At 44.8% G+C, this 17,438-nt stretch overlaps 1 protein-coding gene across 5 annotated transcripts in view; it reads left to right on the top strand.

The window, feature by feature from the left end:
- Positions 1-17,438, top strand: part of SLC19A1 (solute carrier family 19 member 1) — a 122,023-nt gene that overhangs the window by 98,484 nt on the left and 6,101 nt on the right. For all 5 annotated transcript variants that reach the window (XM_033945925.1, XM_033945928.1, XM_033945926.1 and 2 more), the window contains one exon: positions 1,863-2,055. In XM_033945925.1, the coding sequence (XP_033801816.1) occupies positions 1,863-2,055 (193 nt within the window). The remainder of the gene's footprint in view (positions 1-1,862; positions 2,056-17,438) is intronic.

The raw sequence follows: 17,438 nt of genomic DNA, 5'->3' as shown, positions 1-17,438 counted from the left end.
AAAAAAGAAAGTTATTTCACTGGCCTCCTTAATTGGCTCGCAAGGTGACAAATGTTATGCCGATCTTCAAAAAAGGTTTGAGGGGAGATCCGGGAAACTACAGACCGGTGAGTCTGACCTCGGTACCAGGAAAGATGGTGGAGGTGCTGATAAGGACCGCATCATTGATCACCTTGACGGACACGGTTTAATGAGGACCAGCCAGCACAGTTTCAGCAAAGGCAGATCTTGCCCGCCAAACTTGCTGCACTTTTTTAAGGGAGTAAACAGGTGGATAGACTCTCTAAAGTTGAAAGGGGATAGATTCCGTACAAACGTAAGGAAGTTCTTCTTCACCCAGAGGGTTGTGGAGAGCTGAAACGCTCTTCTGGAGTCTGTTGTAGGGGAAAACACCCTCCAGGGTTTCAAGACTAAGCTGGACAATTTCCTGCTAAACTGGGAAATACACAGGTGAGGCTGGACTCAATTTAGAGCACTGGTCTTTGACCTGGGGGCTGCCGCGTGAGCGGACTGTTGGGCGTGATGGACCAGTGGTCTGACTCAGCAGCAATTCTTATGTTCTTATGTATATTTTTGTGAAATTAAACTATTATCTAGGTATGTGCCAGTACATACACACATGTTGCAAAATCGCAGTTACCATGTATTTCTGGTGCTCACATTTAGAGAAGATACTTTTATAAAAGTCATTTTTTGCACATATATGGCTACTTATAAAATACCAGCATGTCAGAAGTAGGGGTGTACAGGAATGGAGCTTGGATAGCATTCACAAGGATGCATGTAGATTATAAAATTCACTTATCTACATACCTATTTAGAGAATCCAGATGCAGACATTTATACCTTCTTGAGAACAGGTACAAGTGTCTACATCTGCAAGGTATGTAGGCTCGATTTCTGCTGCTTATGCTAGGTGCCTGTGTGTCTTTATAAAATAGTCCTTAAGTAGATGCCTACTTGATCTCTTACACCAGGTACCCTATTATAAAATTACCCTTATAATACAGTGTCCTGATGCCAAATTACCCTTATAATGTAGTGGTCCTTCTACCAAATACACCTATATTTGGCAACATTGTTGTATGTTTTTTTTTTAAGGCTCACATTCAGCAGAACTTTAAAAAAAAAAAAAAAAGATACTGTGAAAATCCTGACCTGAATGTCTCACTTGCCACTTGGATATTAACAGTTTAAAAAGCATGAAAATTGTATTTGCCCAATGAGAATAAAATATGTGTACCAAAATATTTAAAAATGAAACAAAATTATTTTAAAACAAACAATAAATGTCTTTATCTTGATTAATGAGGGTGAAGTATATATTTTCCTTTTCATATTACACTGCACCAGCTCATTGTATTTTTTATTTATTTATATTATTTATTTATGTATTTATTTTATTTATATTATTTTACAAGTTGAAAATACATTACTTGAAATATAACAATTTAAAAAAAAAAATAAGCAACATAATATACCAAACTAGTGACTATGACTAAAGCCCACATTGAAGAGAGAGGAGATCAATCACTTCCAAGGGAAGTTGGATTTTAAGGAATCAGCTCATTGTATTCTTAACCTGTTGACACACTTTGATAGTTTTAGGATCTGATTCACATAGGATAGGATAAAAGCCTTAGTAAATCAGGCCTTAATGATATTTGAGATTATGATATCATTGAAGTCAATGCAAGCGAATGGCTTAGAAGGGTGATTACATCATTATAACATTTGTTTGAAAATTTTATTCTGTCAAAGATGAATTATATTTTTGAATGTCCTGGGCCAAAATTTTCCGATTTTAAGTGACTGTCAAAACCTGCCAATTTACTTTACCCTTTCACCTATTTATTTCCTAGGTGCCATCACTTCTTTTGCAGCAGGATACTTGAAAATCCGCTGGAAACTATGGTCAGAGCTAGTGATTGGAATTGTCACAGCTTTCCAGGCAGCTCTTCTCTTCCTCATGAACACCACTGACAACATTTGGGTGTGCTATGTAGCATACATCCTGTTCAGAGGTTCCTACCAGTTTCTGGTACCCATTGCAATGTAAGTTCTAAAGTAGTAGAGGTGGTACTATGAAAACTCATCTGTGAATCTCAAGTAAGAAAGAAGTTATGATATCTTATGCTTTCTATCATAGTTTTGTAGAAGGGTTATACAGTATTTGGATATGGTATGTGGGTGTGTTTGTAGTGGATAACGTTAGGAGCAAATAAGGAGTATCTATTCATATGGCAGATGTAGGTGGAATATACAATACAGTGGAACCTTGGTTTGCAAACATAATTCGTTCCAGAAGCATGCTCTTAAACCAAAGTGCTCGTATATCAAGGCAACTTTCCTCATAGGAGTGACTGGAAATGCGGGTAATTCATTCCACATCCCAACCCCCCACCTCCCCCGAGGCCACTGGCACACTTCCACCCCACCCCAAAAAGACCCCCCCACCACCGAGGCCACTGGCATGCTTCCACCCCACCCCCGGGAACCGGCTTTACCCACCTCAACCCTGAGAACCGGCATTGCCACCCCGCCCAATCCCTTACCGCGATCGGGCACCAGCACCAACCCACAGGATATGCTGGTGTCGAAAGAGCCTGCTGCTGATCTCTGCTGGGCCTTGAGCATCTGCGCATGCTCAAGGCCTGGCTCCCACTCTCAATCTCGGCAAGAGTGGGAGCCAGAAGGCCTTGAGCATGTGCAGATGCTCGAGGCCAAGCAGAGATCAGAGGCAAGCGGCAGGCTCTTTCGGCACCAGCACATCCTGTGGGTTGGTACTGCATGCCGGTGCCCGATTGCGGTAAGGGTTTGGGCGGGCGGGCGATGCCGGGGGGGGGGGGGCGATGCCGGTTCTCGGGGTGGGGGCTCACTTATCAAGTCAACGCTTGGTTTGCGAGGCAAGATTTGCAAGAGTATTTTGCTCGTCTTGAAAAATGCAAACCGAGGTTTGACTGCATTTGATTGCGAGTAACATTGTATATGGTGGATATGTATGTGTATGTGGGTAGATGAGGTATGGAAAGGGTGTAATTGTATGCATGGTAGGTGGGATGTACAGAAGTGTTTGGGATGTATATGTGGTGGGTGTAATTGGGTGTGTTAGAATATGTTTAGTGTGTAAGTATAAGGCTTAGGAGGACAAGTGGGTGTGGATATGTATGGCTGATTCTGTGGATGACAGTGTGAAGGTATATGAGTTGCTTTGATTAGGGTGAGGCTGTGTCTGTTTAGGAACTGGTAGGTGTTGGAGCTGTGGGCTTATGGATATTTTGGAGGTATGTGTGTGGGATGTTTTTGAGTGGGGAAAAATGGCTATGTATGAATTAGGAAGTATTAGGTTTAGTAAGAGTATTTTGGTGCCACTTATCACAGCTGTTTCTGTTCTTGTCTGGCTGTGTTATGTGAGCTTCAGTTGTTAAGAAGGTGAGATAGAGGGCTTTTGAATTGGAGGGGTGGCTTAAGAACATAAGCAGTGCCTCTGCTGGGTCAGACTAGAGGTCCATCATGCCCAGCAGTCTGCTCACGCGGCGGCCCATCAGGTCAAGGACCTGTAGTAATCCTCTATCTATACCCTTCTATCCCCTTTTCTTTCAGGAAATCATCCAATCCCTTTTTGAACCCCAATACCGTACTCTGTCCTATCACACCCTCTGGAAGCGAATTCCAGGTGTCCACCACCCTTTTGGTGAAGAAAAACTTCCTAGCATTGGTTCTGTATTTCTAACAGTTTCCCATAGAAACTGAGAATGGGAATTAATTGTAGAAGTTTGGGTCTCTAAAAGTGCCATCTCAATGTTTCTGGTTTTTGAGCTCTTCTGAGATGGTTTATATTTTCTTTTTGCACGACACATTTTTTAAAATTTCTGTGTCTTACAGAGAATTATTTTTCCTTTGGACAGACATTGATAAAATTATTTCAAATATTACATATGCAGACACATTTTAATTAGTAATGTAAATAAGGATCATAATTTTAGAAGAATAGGTCTGCATATGTAGATCTAGGATTACTATATGGCTCCATGAAAAGGAAGATAGATTGAGACATCCTGGTTTTACTTCTATTGAAAGCAATGGAAGTAAGGAAGATAGATAGAGACATCTGGGTTTTAAAACCCAGATCTCTCAATCTGACCTCCTTTTTCTGGAGCCATATGGTAACTCTATTTCCAGTGCAATAGGTGAGAAATTCTAATCTAGACGATAGAGTTATTTCCTTTTACCTGCATGGGCATTCCAGCTTTTTCACTCCGACTCTAGTGTACTTCACAGGCTAGCTTAGCTTCTCCCATCAGTCTCTCTCTTCTGCATGCAAGGCTGCAGTTGTTTGTATTCTACTCTCCCAAATTTATTATTTTTAATTCAACGTAGTTTTGTCCCCTTTCACAGTTCTTTTGCGTTTAAAGTAAATATGAAGCGCTGCCTGTTTGAGAATTCACAGACTTCGGTCTGTAGCTGACAGGCCAATCCCTTCGGGGTATCTGTTAGCCAGTCTGCTAGTCTTCCTTGGAGCTCAGGGCTCTCTCTGACTTGGTCTCAACTCCCTGTTAAGCGGGGGGGGGGGGGGGGGTCAAGCACAGACTGTTCAGCACACTTAGAGGGCTCAGCGGTGTTCTGCAACTTGTAGGCTGGTGCACAATCAGTGGTCCACAGGGATGGAAGCATAGTCAGACAGTGGAATCTGACCGGCAGCCTGAAGATCAGCTTGGAGACAGCATTTCCAGCAGTGTGGCAGTGAATTCTGACTCTGGCTCTTAATCGGGGCTAGAATGCAAGTGCAGCTTCTGTGTCCAGTGTTGTGAGTACTGAGGAGCTGACAGGCTCCAACAATGATTACTTGAAATTCGAGGGATTTTCTTGGTTTTCTAGTGATTCTCTGTGTTTCCCCACCTGAAAAATCTTAAAATTGGCATTTTTTTAATTTTGGGAAGTGCTTTTTTTATAGTGCATTTTTGGTGCGAATTTGGATCCGGCGGCCATCTTGGATTTTCACCAATGTTTTTTTCAACTTTTTCCTGCTTCTTCAAAATTCAAATTTCTGCCAAGCAAACTGCTGGGATGGGGTCCTCAGGGTCTCCTGTGGATTCATGCAAAAATTGTGTGGATTTGCTGCTTTTCGAGTGTTTTTGCTCCACCTGCCGTGCGGTGTGGTTGGGGAGGCGGTAACTTCTGGTTCAGTCTCCCCTTCGCAGAAGCAGATGATAACACATTCAGCTAGCCCATTGGGGCAGCTATTTTTGCTTTCGGGGCTTGGTTCTGAGGCTTCATCTGCCAGCCGTGAGATGGACCCTCCTTAGCCTAAGAAGCGCAAATCTAAGTCATCTACAGGTGACTCTCTGCTCCAGGATCTAGATACCTTCTCAGAGTTCATGAGATTTTTGTGATCCAAGTCTCAATCCAGGGGTCCGGCTGCTGTGTGCTTGTCTGTTCTCCCTGCGACGTGTCTGGACGACTGTGTGTCTTCAGGGGATATCAATGTCTCCACCCGATCCAGCTATTCCTTCTTCATAGCCTGTTCAGGGGGCTCCAACAGCGGATCCGGACCTCGCTGATCATTTATTTGACAGTTCTGCACTGCCTGGATTGGGGGATCCAGAGTTAGATACTGGTTCCGCGGATCCCTTAGGGCCTCCGGATCCTGGTGATTCACCTGTAGTACACTTGTTTAAATTTGCAGCACTGCCTGATCTGATTGCTGAGCATTTACAGGAATTGAGCCTGGAGGCACAGCCCGCTCCTTCCACTTCAGCTATTTCTTCTCCATGGCTCTGCAGTGTGCGCTCGCAATCTGCGACCTTTCCCTGGCATCCGGATATGAGTTTCATAGTTATGGAACAGTTTGACTCTCCAGAATGTCTCTTGTGGAATGTTAGGGCTATGTCCTGCTTGTATCCTCTGGCGCAGGAGTGTCACCTACTGTTGGGGGCAGCCCAGGATGGATTCCCTGGTGGCTCAGGTGACCTGGCGCATTAAAAAAAGCAAAAAAAAAACTGCTTAGTGATGGTGGAGTGGTTTTGAAAGATATACAGGATTGCCAGGTAGCTGTGTTCTCTGGATGTTTTTTGGAACGGCTGCTGTAGGTGTTAAAGCTGCTGTGGCGATGTCATTTGTGGCGCACGCCTGCCTAGTGCAGCTATGCACGCTAGAGACTGAGGCGGTAGAGCCTCCTCCTCAGCTTCTGATGGCTGGGTGGACTACAGACAGACGGTGTCTAAGACCTTTTGAAAGTGCTATCAAAGGTGTCAGCGTATTCTATTTCGTCCTGCCGAATGCTTTGGGTTCGGCAGTGGGCTGGTGTTTCCACTTCCAAGGCAACTTTAGCCTGACTGCCTTTTAAGGGGCATTTGTTGTTTTTCAGGGGTCTGGATGACTTCAAGAATTCGGTTATGGAGCATCGTCTGAAGACCCTCCCGGATAGTAGAGCGAGAACCAAGTGGTCTACACGTCCTCCTTTTCATGGCTCTTAACAGGATTTTGTGACTACAGGCAGTTTTCCCCTTCATCGTCAGAGAGATCTTCTCTGGGTTCTCGGGGTCAGTATGCGGGCTATAGGCATTCTCAGCCTGTCTCTGCCCGCAAGACATAATGACACCAGGGAGCCAAGGGCGCCTATATGGATAGAGGGTCGGCTCTCTGAGTTTCTGTCTGACTGGATGCACATTAAAGCAGACCAGTGGGTCTTGGAAATTATTTGGTTAGGTTGCAAGCTGGAATTTGCCCAGCCTCTGTCAGACTGGTTCGTGATTTCGACAAAGCACGCAAAGTCCAGGCTACCGTTCAGCGATTCTTAGATAGTTACTACTACTACTACTATTAATTATTTCTATAGCACTACCAGATGCATGCAGCGCTGTACAGAGTCACAAAGAGTAAGAAAACAGTCCCTGCTCGAAAGAACTTACAAGCTAAACAGGCAAGACAGACAAACAAGATGTCATGGATACAGTTAAGAGGAACGATTAATCGGCTGGGTTATAGGGCAGAGGAGTAGGGTTAAGGATTGAAAGCTATATAAAAAAGATGGGTTTTCAGTCTGCTTTTAAATAAGGGAAGGGGCTTGACGGACAAACTCGGGTAATTTATTCCAGGCATAGGGGGCAGCTAGATGAAAGGAACAAAGTCTGTAATTGGCAGTGGAGGAGAAGGGTAACGTTAAGAGTGACTTATCTGAGGAACAGAGTTCTCTGGGCGGTGTACAAGGAGAGAGAAGCAAGGAGAGATATTGAGGGACAGCAGAATGAATACACTTGTAGGTCAGCAATAAGATCTTGAACTGTATACGATGGCAAATAGGGAGCCAGTGAAGTGATTTAAGGAGAGGGGTGACATGAGTGTAGCGAGGTTGGTAGAAGATGAGTCGCGGAGCAGAGTTTTGCACAGATTGCAAGGGGGAGAGACGACACTGAGGGATACCAGTTAGAAGTAGATTGCAGTAATCTAAGTGTGAGGTTACGAGAGCTTGGACAAGGGTCTGGGTAGTATGCACAGAGAGGAAGGAGCAAATTTTGGGGATATTGAAGAGATAGAAGCGACAGGTCTTAGCAGCATGTTGGATATTGTCACAAGCCCGAGTCCAATGCCGGCCTTGTGCCAGAGAGGAATGAAAGAAAACATCCCCTGAAACTGGTCCGGGCTAATCACTGTGTCCCTGATAGGCAGGAACAAGACCAGAAAGCACAGGCTGTGTTCAGACCTAATGCAGAACACAGCCTGGTGAAATCTGGTAAGGCCCCTTTAAATCCTCCATTTTGTGGAAAGCTGGCTAAGCAGGGGAAAAGGCATCCACAGCTGAAGGAAGTTCAGCCCCGGAGTAGGGCTGGGCGTGGTACAGCAGCTTGGCAGCATTTAGAGAGCTGGCTGACCAAGAGAAAGGGGAAGACTGGAGAAGCTCTCATGTGGAAGGAGCTTCCAATTCCTTCAGAGCCACAAGATGTGGAAATGTTGGACTCTGAACCAGCTGAAACAACCTTGGTAAATCCAGAATGTGAAGATATGGATTACAGTGTTTCACCAGAGGTGGGATTGCATGAAGCAATGGAAATCAGTTAGTTTGGAATTGGTTTTTTTTGTAATTAAGATGTGAATATTTCCAATTCTGCTGTGCATGAGGTTTTTGGTAAGCATGCTAGCTAAAGGGAGATATGCTGGTGAAAATGTGTTTGCTTTAATGAGAAGTTTTATTTTTCTTGCTTACCAAGAGTGCTGCTGTGGAAGGAACTGCAGCAGGTACTTATTCAGAAAGTGTAAATATCCTGTAAGCTTGAGACAGGATTTACACAGCACCAGGGTGAATAGTTTTCAGAGTTTCCTTTGTTTGAGAGTCAAGGACTGTTAGAGACTCTGCTCCACCTGGGACATTGCTAAGGAACTTTGGAACATGATCCAGACCAGGCTGGTTTCTTGCATATTATGTGGTATGTTTTGCCAAAGACCTTTTTTGTTGAATACATTTTTCTTTTGATGCATTTTACGTTGATTTGTGAATTGAACAATAAATTTGACTTTTGTTATTCAATACTTACTTGTGTGAGGCCATCCTGTTTCTTCACATAAGATAAGTTTATGTACAACAGGGACTTCCTCCTTCTTGAGGAAGCGCGCTGGAGGAGAATATTGATAGCGTGAGCCGGTTACTGCGAGCTTTGAAGACCGGCCACGCTACACGTGGTATCAGAGTGGGATACAGCACCCCCTGTTGTTGAAAAAATTTTTTTTGGAAAAAAAAAAATAATAATAATTGTTTTTTTTTGGACTTACTTTTGAATTTGTTGGAGCTGATTATTGAGAAGCTGTGGACTTATGCTGGTGGACTAAGGACTTACAGACACCGGAAAACAAGCCACAGGACAACCGGAAATCAGCTGCGCTGGGACCTTGGAAGCCGGTATTCCAGTTCTTTTGGAGAGCAGTCCAAGCTCAGAGAGGCTCGGAGTCGGACGCAAGACCCATCCTGGAGGAGCAGTGGTATCCAGACCAGAGTCGGAGTGTTCCCGAGTACCAGAGTGATACAGTGCGCAGACTCATCAGTACTGCGGGTGTTGGAGATGGAGCAGCAGCAGGTTTTGGCCTTGATCGCTGGAGAACGCCAGAAGCAGATCCAGGAGATGCAGGAGGTTTTCCAGACAAGCCAGGACCGCTGGAACCAGGCGCAGGACCGCGCACAGACACAGCACCAAGAACTCATGGCTGCAATGGGGGAGCAATCAAGACTGTTTGCACAGTTTCTTCAAGCCCCAAGGCAACCGATGATGGGTGCACCGCTATTAAATCCAGCACCCCAACAGCTGGTAGGAGCCAATCCTTTGGCTTGGATGCACTTACATAAAATTACACCCACTGATGAACCTGATGACTTTTTATCAGCCTTTGAAAGGACGGCCAATGCCGCTGGTTGGCCGCAGGAACAGTGGGCAGCACGATTGCTACCATGTTTGGCGGGCGAGACTTTGGCTGCCTTCCAAACCTTGAACCCTGATTTAGCCAGCAACTACCAAAATGTTAAAGCACACATTTTAGACTACTTAGGCTACACACATGAACATTATAGGCAGAAATTTAGATCGGCCATAATGGGAGAATACGAAAGACCTAAGGCCCTTGTCCAACGCCTAACTAAAATGGCTGAACGCTGGTTACAACCTTGCCTAGCTGACCCTAGGGCACTCTTTGCAGAGATTATTAAAGAGCAGTGCCTCGAATCAATGCCCAAGGAGCTCAGAGGCTGGGTGCAAAAGCAAGGATGTAAGAGCTTGATGCAAGTTTTGGAAGTATCTGAGGCTTATTTGGATGCTAGGGGTTCTGCAGGGGAAGTTAGGGTAGTTCCTTCTTCCCGAGGTGAGGTAGGGAAAGAGTCTATACCTACCAATAGACACACCATTCCCCAAAAACCATCCTTTAGGGAAATGAAAACTTCTGAGCCCGGGGGTCCCGCACGTAGGGAAGGACCCAAATGTTTTAGCTGTGGTAATGTAGGCCATACACAACAGAACTGCAGGGTGAAGAAGGACTTAGTGGCCATACGGGATTCACAGATACCAGATAGAGCTGGCTCATATTTGACTCAGGTGTGTATAGGCGGACACCTTACATCGGCTATGGTGGACACAGGGGCTGATCAATCTATGGTAGCAGCACACTGGTGGGAGAAGGTCCGCCCCAGGAGGAAGGAGATAAGGAATGAAGGTTCTATTACGATCCGATGTATCCATGGGGATAGTATTAGGTATCCGCTGAAAGACACCACTATGTTGCACAAAAGTAGAGTGTATAGGGTAAAGCTAGCGGTAGTCCCGGAAGCCCCATTTGATGTGATATTAGGGCGCGACTGGGATGGCCTGGGGGAATTTCTAGGGAATAAGCAGGGATTGGTTAACACACGCTCCCAGAAACCCCCTGGAGACAAACAGGAGGATGAACTGGGAAAGGTGTTCCCTTTTAAGGAAGGAGTATTTTGTAGGTATCCACAGAGGCCAGTAAAGGGAACTAAGACTAGCAAGAAAAGACAAAAACAGCAACGTAGTCAGGTTCTGCGGCAGGTTGCAGGTAAACAAGAGATCCCTTATTTACCACAGGAAGTAATGGACCTGTTTCCTACCTTCTCAGTGGAGCAGAAGGCAGATGCTTCATTAAAGGAGGCTTGGCAACAGGCTTCAGAGCCTCAACGGGGGAAAGGCCCCTTTAGGTTAAAGAGGGGGTTATTGTACCATAAAGAAATGAATGGGAGTACGGAGGCCATGGAAGAACAGTTAGTGGTCCCGAGGGGTTTTAGAAAAGTTATTCTTCAAACTGCTCACGATCACCCCATGTCTGGGCATAAGGGAGCTGAGGCTACTTTGAAGCAGGTACTACGGAGATTTTTTTGGCCCGGGATAAGGCAGGATGTGCTTAATTTTTGTACTGCCTGCCCTACCTGTCAGAAGTTGACCCTGGCGAAACCTCTACGGGCGCCCATGATTTCCATACCTCGGGTGGAAGATCCCCTTAGTCGAGTGGCAATGGACATAGTGGGACCTTTGGAAAAGACCCCTCGAGGACATAGTTTTATCCTAGTGATAGTGGATGTGGCCACAAGATTCCCTTGGGCATTCCCTCTGAGGAAGACTTCTGCTCAGGCTATCATGAAAGAGCTCACGGGTTTGTTCTGCTTGGTAGGATTCCCGCGTGAGGTGCTGACAGACCAGGGTAGCAATTTCATGTCGAAAGAGATGCAGGATTACTGGCGAGGCTTCGGGGTTCGTCATATTCGAACCTCAGCATACCACCCTCAGGCGAACGGTTTAGTAGAACGTTTCAACCAGACCCTTAAACAAATGCTTAAGAAGGGGCTGGATGGGAACATGAGGGATTGGGACCTGCTTATACCTTTTGTTCTTCTCGCCGCCCGGGAGAAAGTACAGGATTCCTTAGGAGTAAGCCCCTTCGAAATGTTATTTGGAAGAAACCCAAGGGGGATTTTAGATGTATTAAGGGAAGGTTGGAGTCCTCCAGAGGATCAAGAAGTTAACGTGGTTTCCTACCTGGTTCAGTTAAAGCAGAGGTTGACCCAGGTTGCTCAAGTGGGAAAAGTCAATCTAGAATGGAGTCAGAGGAGGCAAAAAGCTTATTATGATAGGCGGTCTCGTGAGAGACACCTACAGGTTGGGGATAGGGTACTAATTCTGGTACCTACTGACCCCCATAAATTCTTAGCGCAATGGAGGGGCCCGGCCGTGATAGTCAAAAAATTAAATGACGTAGACTATCAGGTCAAGGATGAGAAGGGTCGGGAACAAACATACCACATCAACCTATTGAAACCCTGGAAAGATAGGGAAACATTAGCCCTGATAGCCCAACAGAACCAGGAGGAGGACTTTGGTCCACAAGTTGCAGATCTCTCTCGGGAAGAGGGGGTCAACATAGGTACGGATCTCTCTGACGCCCAGGTGCAACAGGTGGGGATATTGATTAAGACCTTTGAGGACGTGTTCTCTGCTACCCCAGGGCGCACTGAGGTGGTGGCGCATGATATTATTACCACACCGGGTAAGATAGTGAGAGTCAAACCATATAGGTTGTCTGAAGAAAAAAAGAAGCTGGTACAAGATCTAGTGGAGGAAATGTTGACACTCGGAGTAATTGAGCCCTCACTTAGCCCTTGGTGCAGTCCAATAGTAATTGTGCCCAAGGCAGATGGGTCCCCTAGATTTTGTATAGACTTCCGTCAACTTAATGAAGTCTCACAATTTGACGCTTTCCCTATGCCACGGGTAGATGAGTTGTTAGACTGCTTGGGTCAGGCACAGTACTTATCTACACTGGACTTAACAAAAGGGTACTGGCAGATACCCTTAATGCCAGCCGCTAGACCCAAAACAGCCTTTAGTACCCCCGCTGGTCTGTTCCAATTTAGGCGCATGCCTTTTGGACTTCATGGCGCTGCTGCAACATGTCAAAGGCTAGTCAACGAGGTACTGCGGGACCACCATTCTTACGCGGAGGCATACCTTGATGATATTGTCATCCACTCGAGCAGTTGGACTCAGCACTTAGAACATGTTGCGGCAGTCTTGAGGTCATTAAGAGAGGCAGGCTTAACGGTAAACCCTAAGAAATGTTTCCTGGGACAGAGGGAGGTGAAATACTTGGGCTATGTAGTAGGCCGAGGCCAGGTAAAGCCACTAGTGGACAAAGTCCAGTGCATTAAGTCCTACCCCTTACCTGGCACGAAGAAACAGCTAAGAGGGTTCTTAGGGCTTATAGGGTACTATAGGAGGTTTATTCCCCAGTTTGCTACTAGAGCAGCTCCCCTCACTAATATGTTAAAGAAGGATAAACCGGACACATTACACTGGGAAACGTTAGGGCAGGAGGCCTTAGAGGATCTGAAAGACTGTCTTTGTGTGGAACCAGTCTTAAGAGCAGTAGATTTCTCTAAACCAATGATCCTGCAGACTGACGCTTCCACTAGTGGGTTAGGGGCCATCCTTAGTCAGGAGGTCCAAGGAGTAGAACACCCTGTACTGTACCTCAGTCGCAAACTCCATGACAATGAGAGAAGGTACGCCACAGTGGAATTAGAGTGCCTGGCTGCCAAGTGGGCAATGCAGACTCTGGTTCACTATTTGGAGGGACGTGAATTCACATTGGTTACGGACCATGCGGCCCTCAAATGGTTGAACACCATGAGAAATAACAACACGAGGCTCACCCGATGGTACCTTGCTCTACAAACATTTAGATTCAAGGTAGTACACAGGCCAGGTCATCTGAGCACTAATGTGGATAGGCTTTCCCGTTTGCAGGAGAACCCGGAGGAAGTTAGACCATGCCCGGGTGGTCATGGTTTAAGGGGGAGGGTATGTCACAAGCCCGAGTCCAATGCCGGCCTTGTGCCAGAGAGGAATGAAAGAAAACATCCCCTGAAACTGGTCCGGGCTAATCACTGTGTCCCTGATAGGCAGGAACAAGACCAGAAAGCACAGGCTGTGTTCAGACCTAATGCAGAACACAGCCTGGTGAAATCTGGTAAGGCCCCTTTAAATCCTCCATTTTGTGGAAAGCTGGCTAAGCAGGGGAAAAGGCATCCACAGCTGAAGGAAGTTCAGCCCCGGAGTAGGGCTGGGCGTGGTACAGCAGCTTGGCAGCATTTAGAGAGCTGGCTGACCAAGAGAAAGGGGAAGACTGGAGAAGCTCTCATGTGGAAGGAGCTTCCAATTCCTTCAGAGCCACAAGATGTGGAAATGTTGGACTCTGAACCAGCTGAAACAACCTTGGTAAATCCAGAATGTGAAGATATGGATTACAGTGTTTCACCAGAGGTGGGATTGCATGAAGCAATGGAAATCAGTTAGTTTGGAATTGGTTTTTTTTGTAATTAAGATGTGAATATTTCCAATTCTGCTGTGCATGAGGTTTTTGGTAAGCATGCTAGCTAAAGGGAGATATGCTGGTGAAAATGTGTTTGCTTTAATGAGAAGTTTTATTTTTCTTGCTTACCAAGAGTGCTGCTGTGGAAGGAACTGCAGCAGGTACTTATTCAGAAAGTGTAAATATCCTGTAAGCTTGAGACAGGATTTACACAGCACCAGGGTGAATAGTTTTCAGAGTTTCCTTTGTTTGAGAGTCAAGGACTGTTAGAGACTCTGCTCCACCTGGGACATTGCTAAGGAACTTTGGAACATGATCCAGACCAGGCTGGTTTCTTGCATATTATGTGGTATGTTTTGCCAAAGACCTTTTTTGTTGAATACATTTTTCTTTTGATGCATTTTACGTTGATTTGTGAATTGAACAATAAATTTGACTTTTGTTATTCAATACTTACTTGTGTGAGGCCATCCTGTTTCTTCACATAAGATAAGTTTATGTACAACAGGGACTTCCTCCTTCTTGAGGAAGCGCGCTGGAGGAGAATATTGATAGCGTGAGCCGGTTACTGCGAGCTTTGAAGACCGGCCACGCTACAATATACATAAAAAATGAGAGGTCAGAATCGAAGATGACTCCAAGGTTGCGAGCAGAGGAGACTGGAACAATGACAGTATTATATACAGAGATGGAGGAGGAGGAGCAGAGGGTTTAGGAGGAAAGAGGAGCAGCTCAGTCTTGGACATATTTAGTTTTAGTAATGATCAAGTATGGAGTCTAAGTGAAAAACATAATTTTTAAAAAAATACATATGATATATTCCAGTAGCTTAACTGAAGGCTGGTTGGGGATTGAACGTTTGTAAAATTGCCCTTCAGATACAGGGCTGCACTCAACTAGATACATTGCTGAATACCCAATTAAAGTTAACTAGATAACTTTCCTACTTAACTTTAATTGGAGGTGCTGTGGCTCCAAGGTTCAGATGACACAAGGTCAAATGCCTTTGTAAAAAGTATTCTTCTTAATAATCACTCAAGCGCCAATCACACACTCTTAGTCACAGAGTCAGCAAGTAATATATAGTGAAGTTTTATAATGATGTGAGAGTTCCTTGTAGATATCAGATTACCCAACAAACAGCATAGTTTGAAAGGGTTACTTCCTCATATTACCCCGTGGCACCTCCTCCTCTGCTATTTAATAAACCATGTAGTTACATTTTTTTTTTTCTTTTAATTATTCAATTAAATATACTTAGCTTTCAGCCTTGCATTAAATCCCCTCAACGCCAACGCGTTTCGATCTCTTTTTCAAGGCGAAATGGGGAAACTGAAAACCAAGAATAAAATAGATTAGTTTTTATAACACCTATTTCTATAAAAAACATTTTAAAGAATTTGCGGGGGAATTGGCACTACCTCCGCCCCTTCTAGAACAAAAATTCTTACCTACTACATAGGATCACACATAATCCAGCCAACAGTTCTCATAAAAGAAAGCCGCGGCATTCTGACTCGGGACTTAAGTACTCCCATCCCTATGACGACACTTCCGGCTTCCTAACCCATTCAAACAATCCTATAAAGATGAAAGAAAATTTTAAAGGGGCCTACAGTAAATACGAGACCACATGTTTGACCACATATTTGACAGATCAGAACACTATAAATCCACTTGCGCTAACCAGTCTGAAAATTCATTGAGACCTCTCGGTGACATAGAATCTAATTTAAACATCCACCTAAGCTCACACAGGTTTAGCCTACGTTCCGTTTTACCTCCCTCCCACCCTACTGTAATCTGATCCAAAACCCGCCATTTAAGATCTTTAAGGGTATGCCCGCAACTTTTCCAGTCCATTTTGAGTATGGACCCTTGATTTATGTTCAGTTAAGCGGACACGTATCGGGCGGGTGGTGCAACCCACATACAGCTTGGGGCAGGGGCACTGAACTACATGGATTACATGATCAGAATTACAAGTAGTTTTGTGCCTAGTTTTAAACACTTCCCCAGTGCCCGGATGGGTCCACGTTTCCCCTGGCAAGGTGTATATACACCATTGGCACTGGCCATATGGTAGATGACAACCACGACTCATAGGGGTATTTTCCTGCAATTTATTATGATTGATGTATTCTCCTATATTTCTCCTCCGTTTATAGGAGAATATAGGACGATCATCCAGAGCTAGAATGGCCAGTTTCACAATATGCCAGTGTTTCAAAATGACTTGGGTCACACGATGGGCATGGGTAGAGTAATCCTGAACAAAGGCCACCGTCTCTGAATGATTCATTTCTTTAGTATAATCCTGCAACAACCACTCGCTCTTTTATACGCATTTTTCACCACCTCATAGGGGTATCCTCGTTGATAAAAGCGGGTCTTCATATTCCTTGCTTGAGCTCGAAAATCGTCTAAGGAATGGAAATGGCCTATCTTGTGTTAACCAAAAGTTACTTCTGGTTCCACAATGATTTCTACCTCCAGAAATATGGGATTGCCATGGGGGCGTCACTGGCTCCCTCATTGGCTGCACTGTTTATGGCGGATTTGGAGGAGCGCCATATCTATCAGATGTCTGGATTCCAGCATGTAAAAATCTGGAAGAGATTTTTATATGACATCTTCTTTATATGGACTTCAACTGAGGAAGATCTTGTCCAGTTTGTGAAATAATTAAATGCATTGGATAATAATATTAAATTCATTGCTACTATACAACACGATGAGATTCCGTTTTTGGATATTTTAGTGAAGAAAAGGGCTACTCACTTATCAACTACCCTATATCGTAAAGGAACTGATCGGAACAGTTTATTACTCTTTCACAGTTTTCATCCAGAAGGGTTAAAAAGAAGTTTACCAATAAGCCAATTTCTTAGGCTGAGAATGATCTGTGATTCCTTAGATGATTTTCGAGCTCAAGCAAGGAATATGAAGACCCGCTTTTATCAACGAGGATACCCCTATGAGGTGGTGAAAAATGCGTATAAAAGAGCGAGTGGTTGTTGCAGGATTATACTAAAGATATGAATCCTTCGGAGACGGTGGCCTTTGTTCAGGATTACTCTACCCATGCCCATCGTGTGACCCAAGTCATTTTGAAACACTGGCATATTGTGAAACTGGCCATTCCAGCTCTGGATGATCGTTCTATATTCTCCTATAAACGGAGGAGAAATATAGGAGAATACATCAATCATAATAAATTGCAGGAAAATACCCCTATGAGTCGTGGTTGTCATCTACCATATGGCCAGTGCCAATGGTGTATATACACCTTGCCAGGGGAAACGTGGACCCATCCGGGCACTGGGGAAATGTTTAAAACTAGGCTCAAAACTACTTGTAATTCTGATCATGTAATCCATGTAGTTCAGTGCCCCTGCCCCAAGCTGTATGTGGGTCGCACCACCCGCCCGATACGTGTCCGCTTAACTGAACATAAATCAAGGGTCCATACTCAAAATGAATCATCCCCTTTGGTCCGCCACTGGAAAAGTTGTGGGCATACCCTTAAAGATCTTAAATGGCGGGTTTTGGATCAGATTACAGTAGGGTGGGAGGGAGGT

This window comes from Geotrypetes seraphini, chromosome 5 (assembly GCF_902459505.1).
Source record: "Geotrypetes seraphini chromosome 5, aGeoSer1.1, whole genome shotgun sequence".
Lineage (NCBI taxonomy): Eukaryota > Metazoa > Chordata > Amphibia > Gymnophiona > Dermophiidae > Geotrypetes > Geotrypetes seraphini.
Note: the sequence above shows the minus strand (reverse complement) of the source record. Positions and strands in the feature narration are given on the sequence as shown.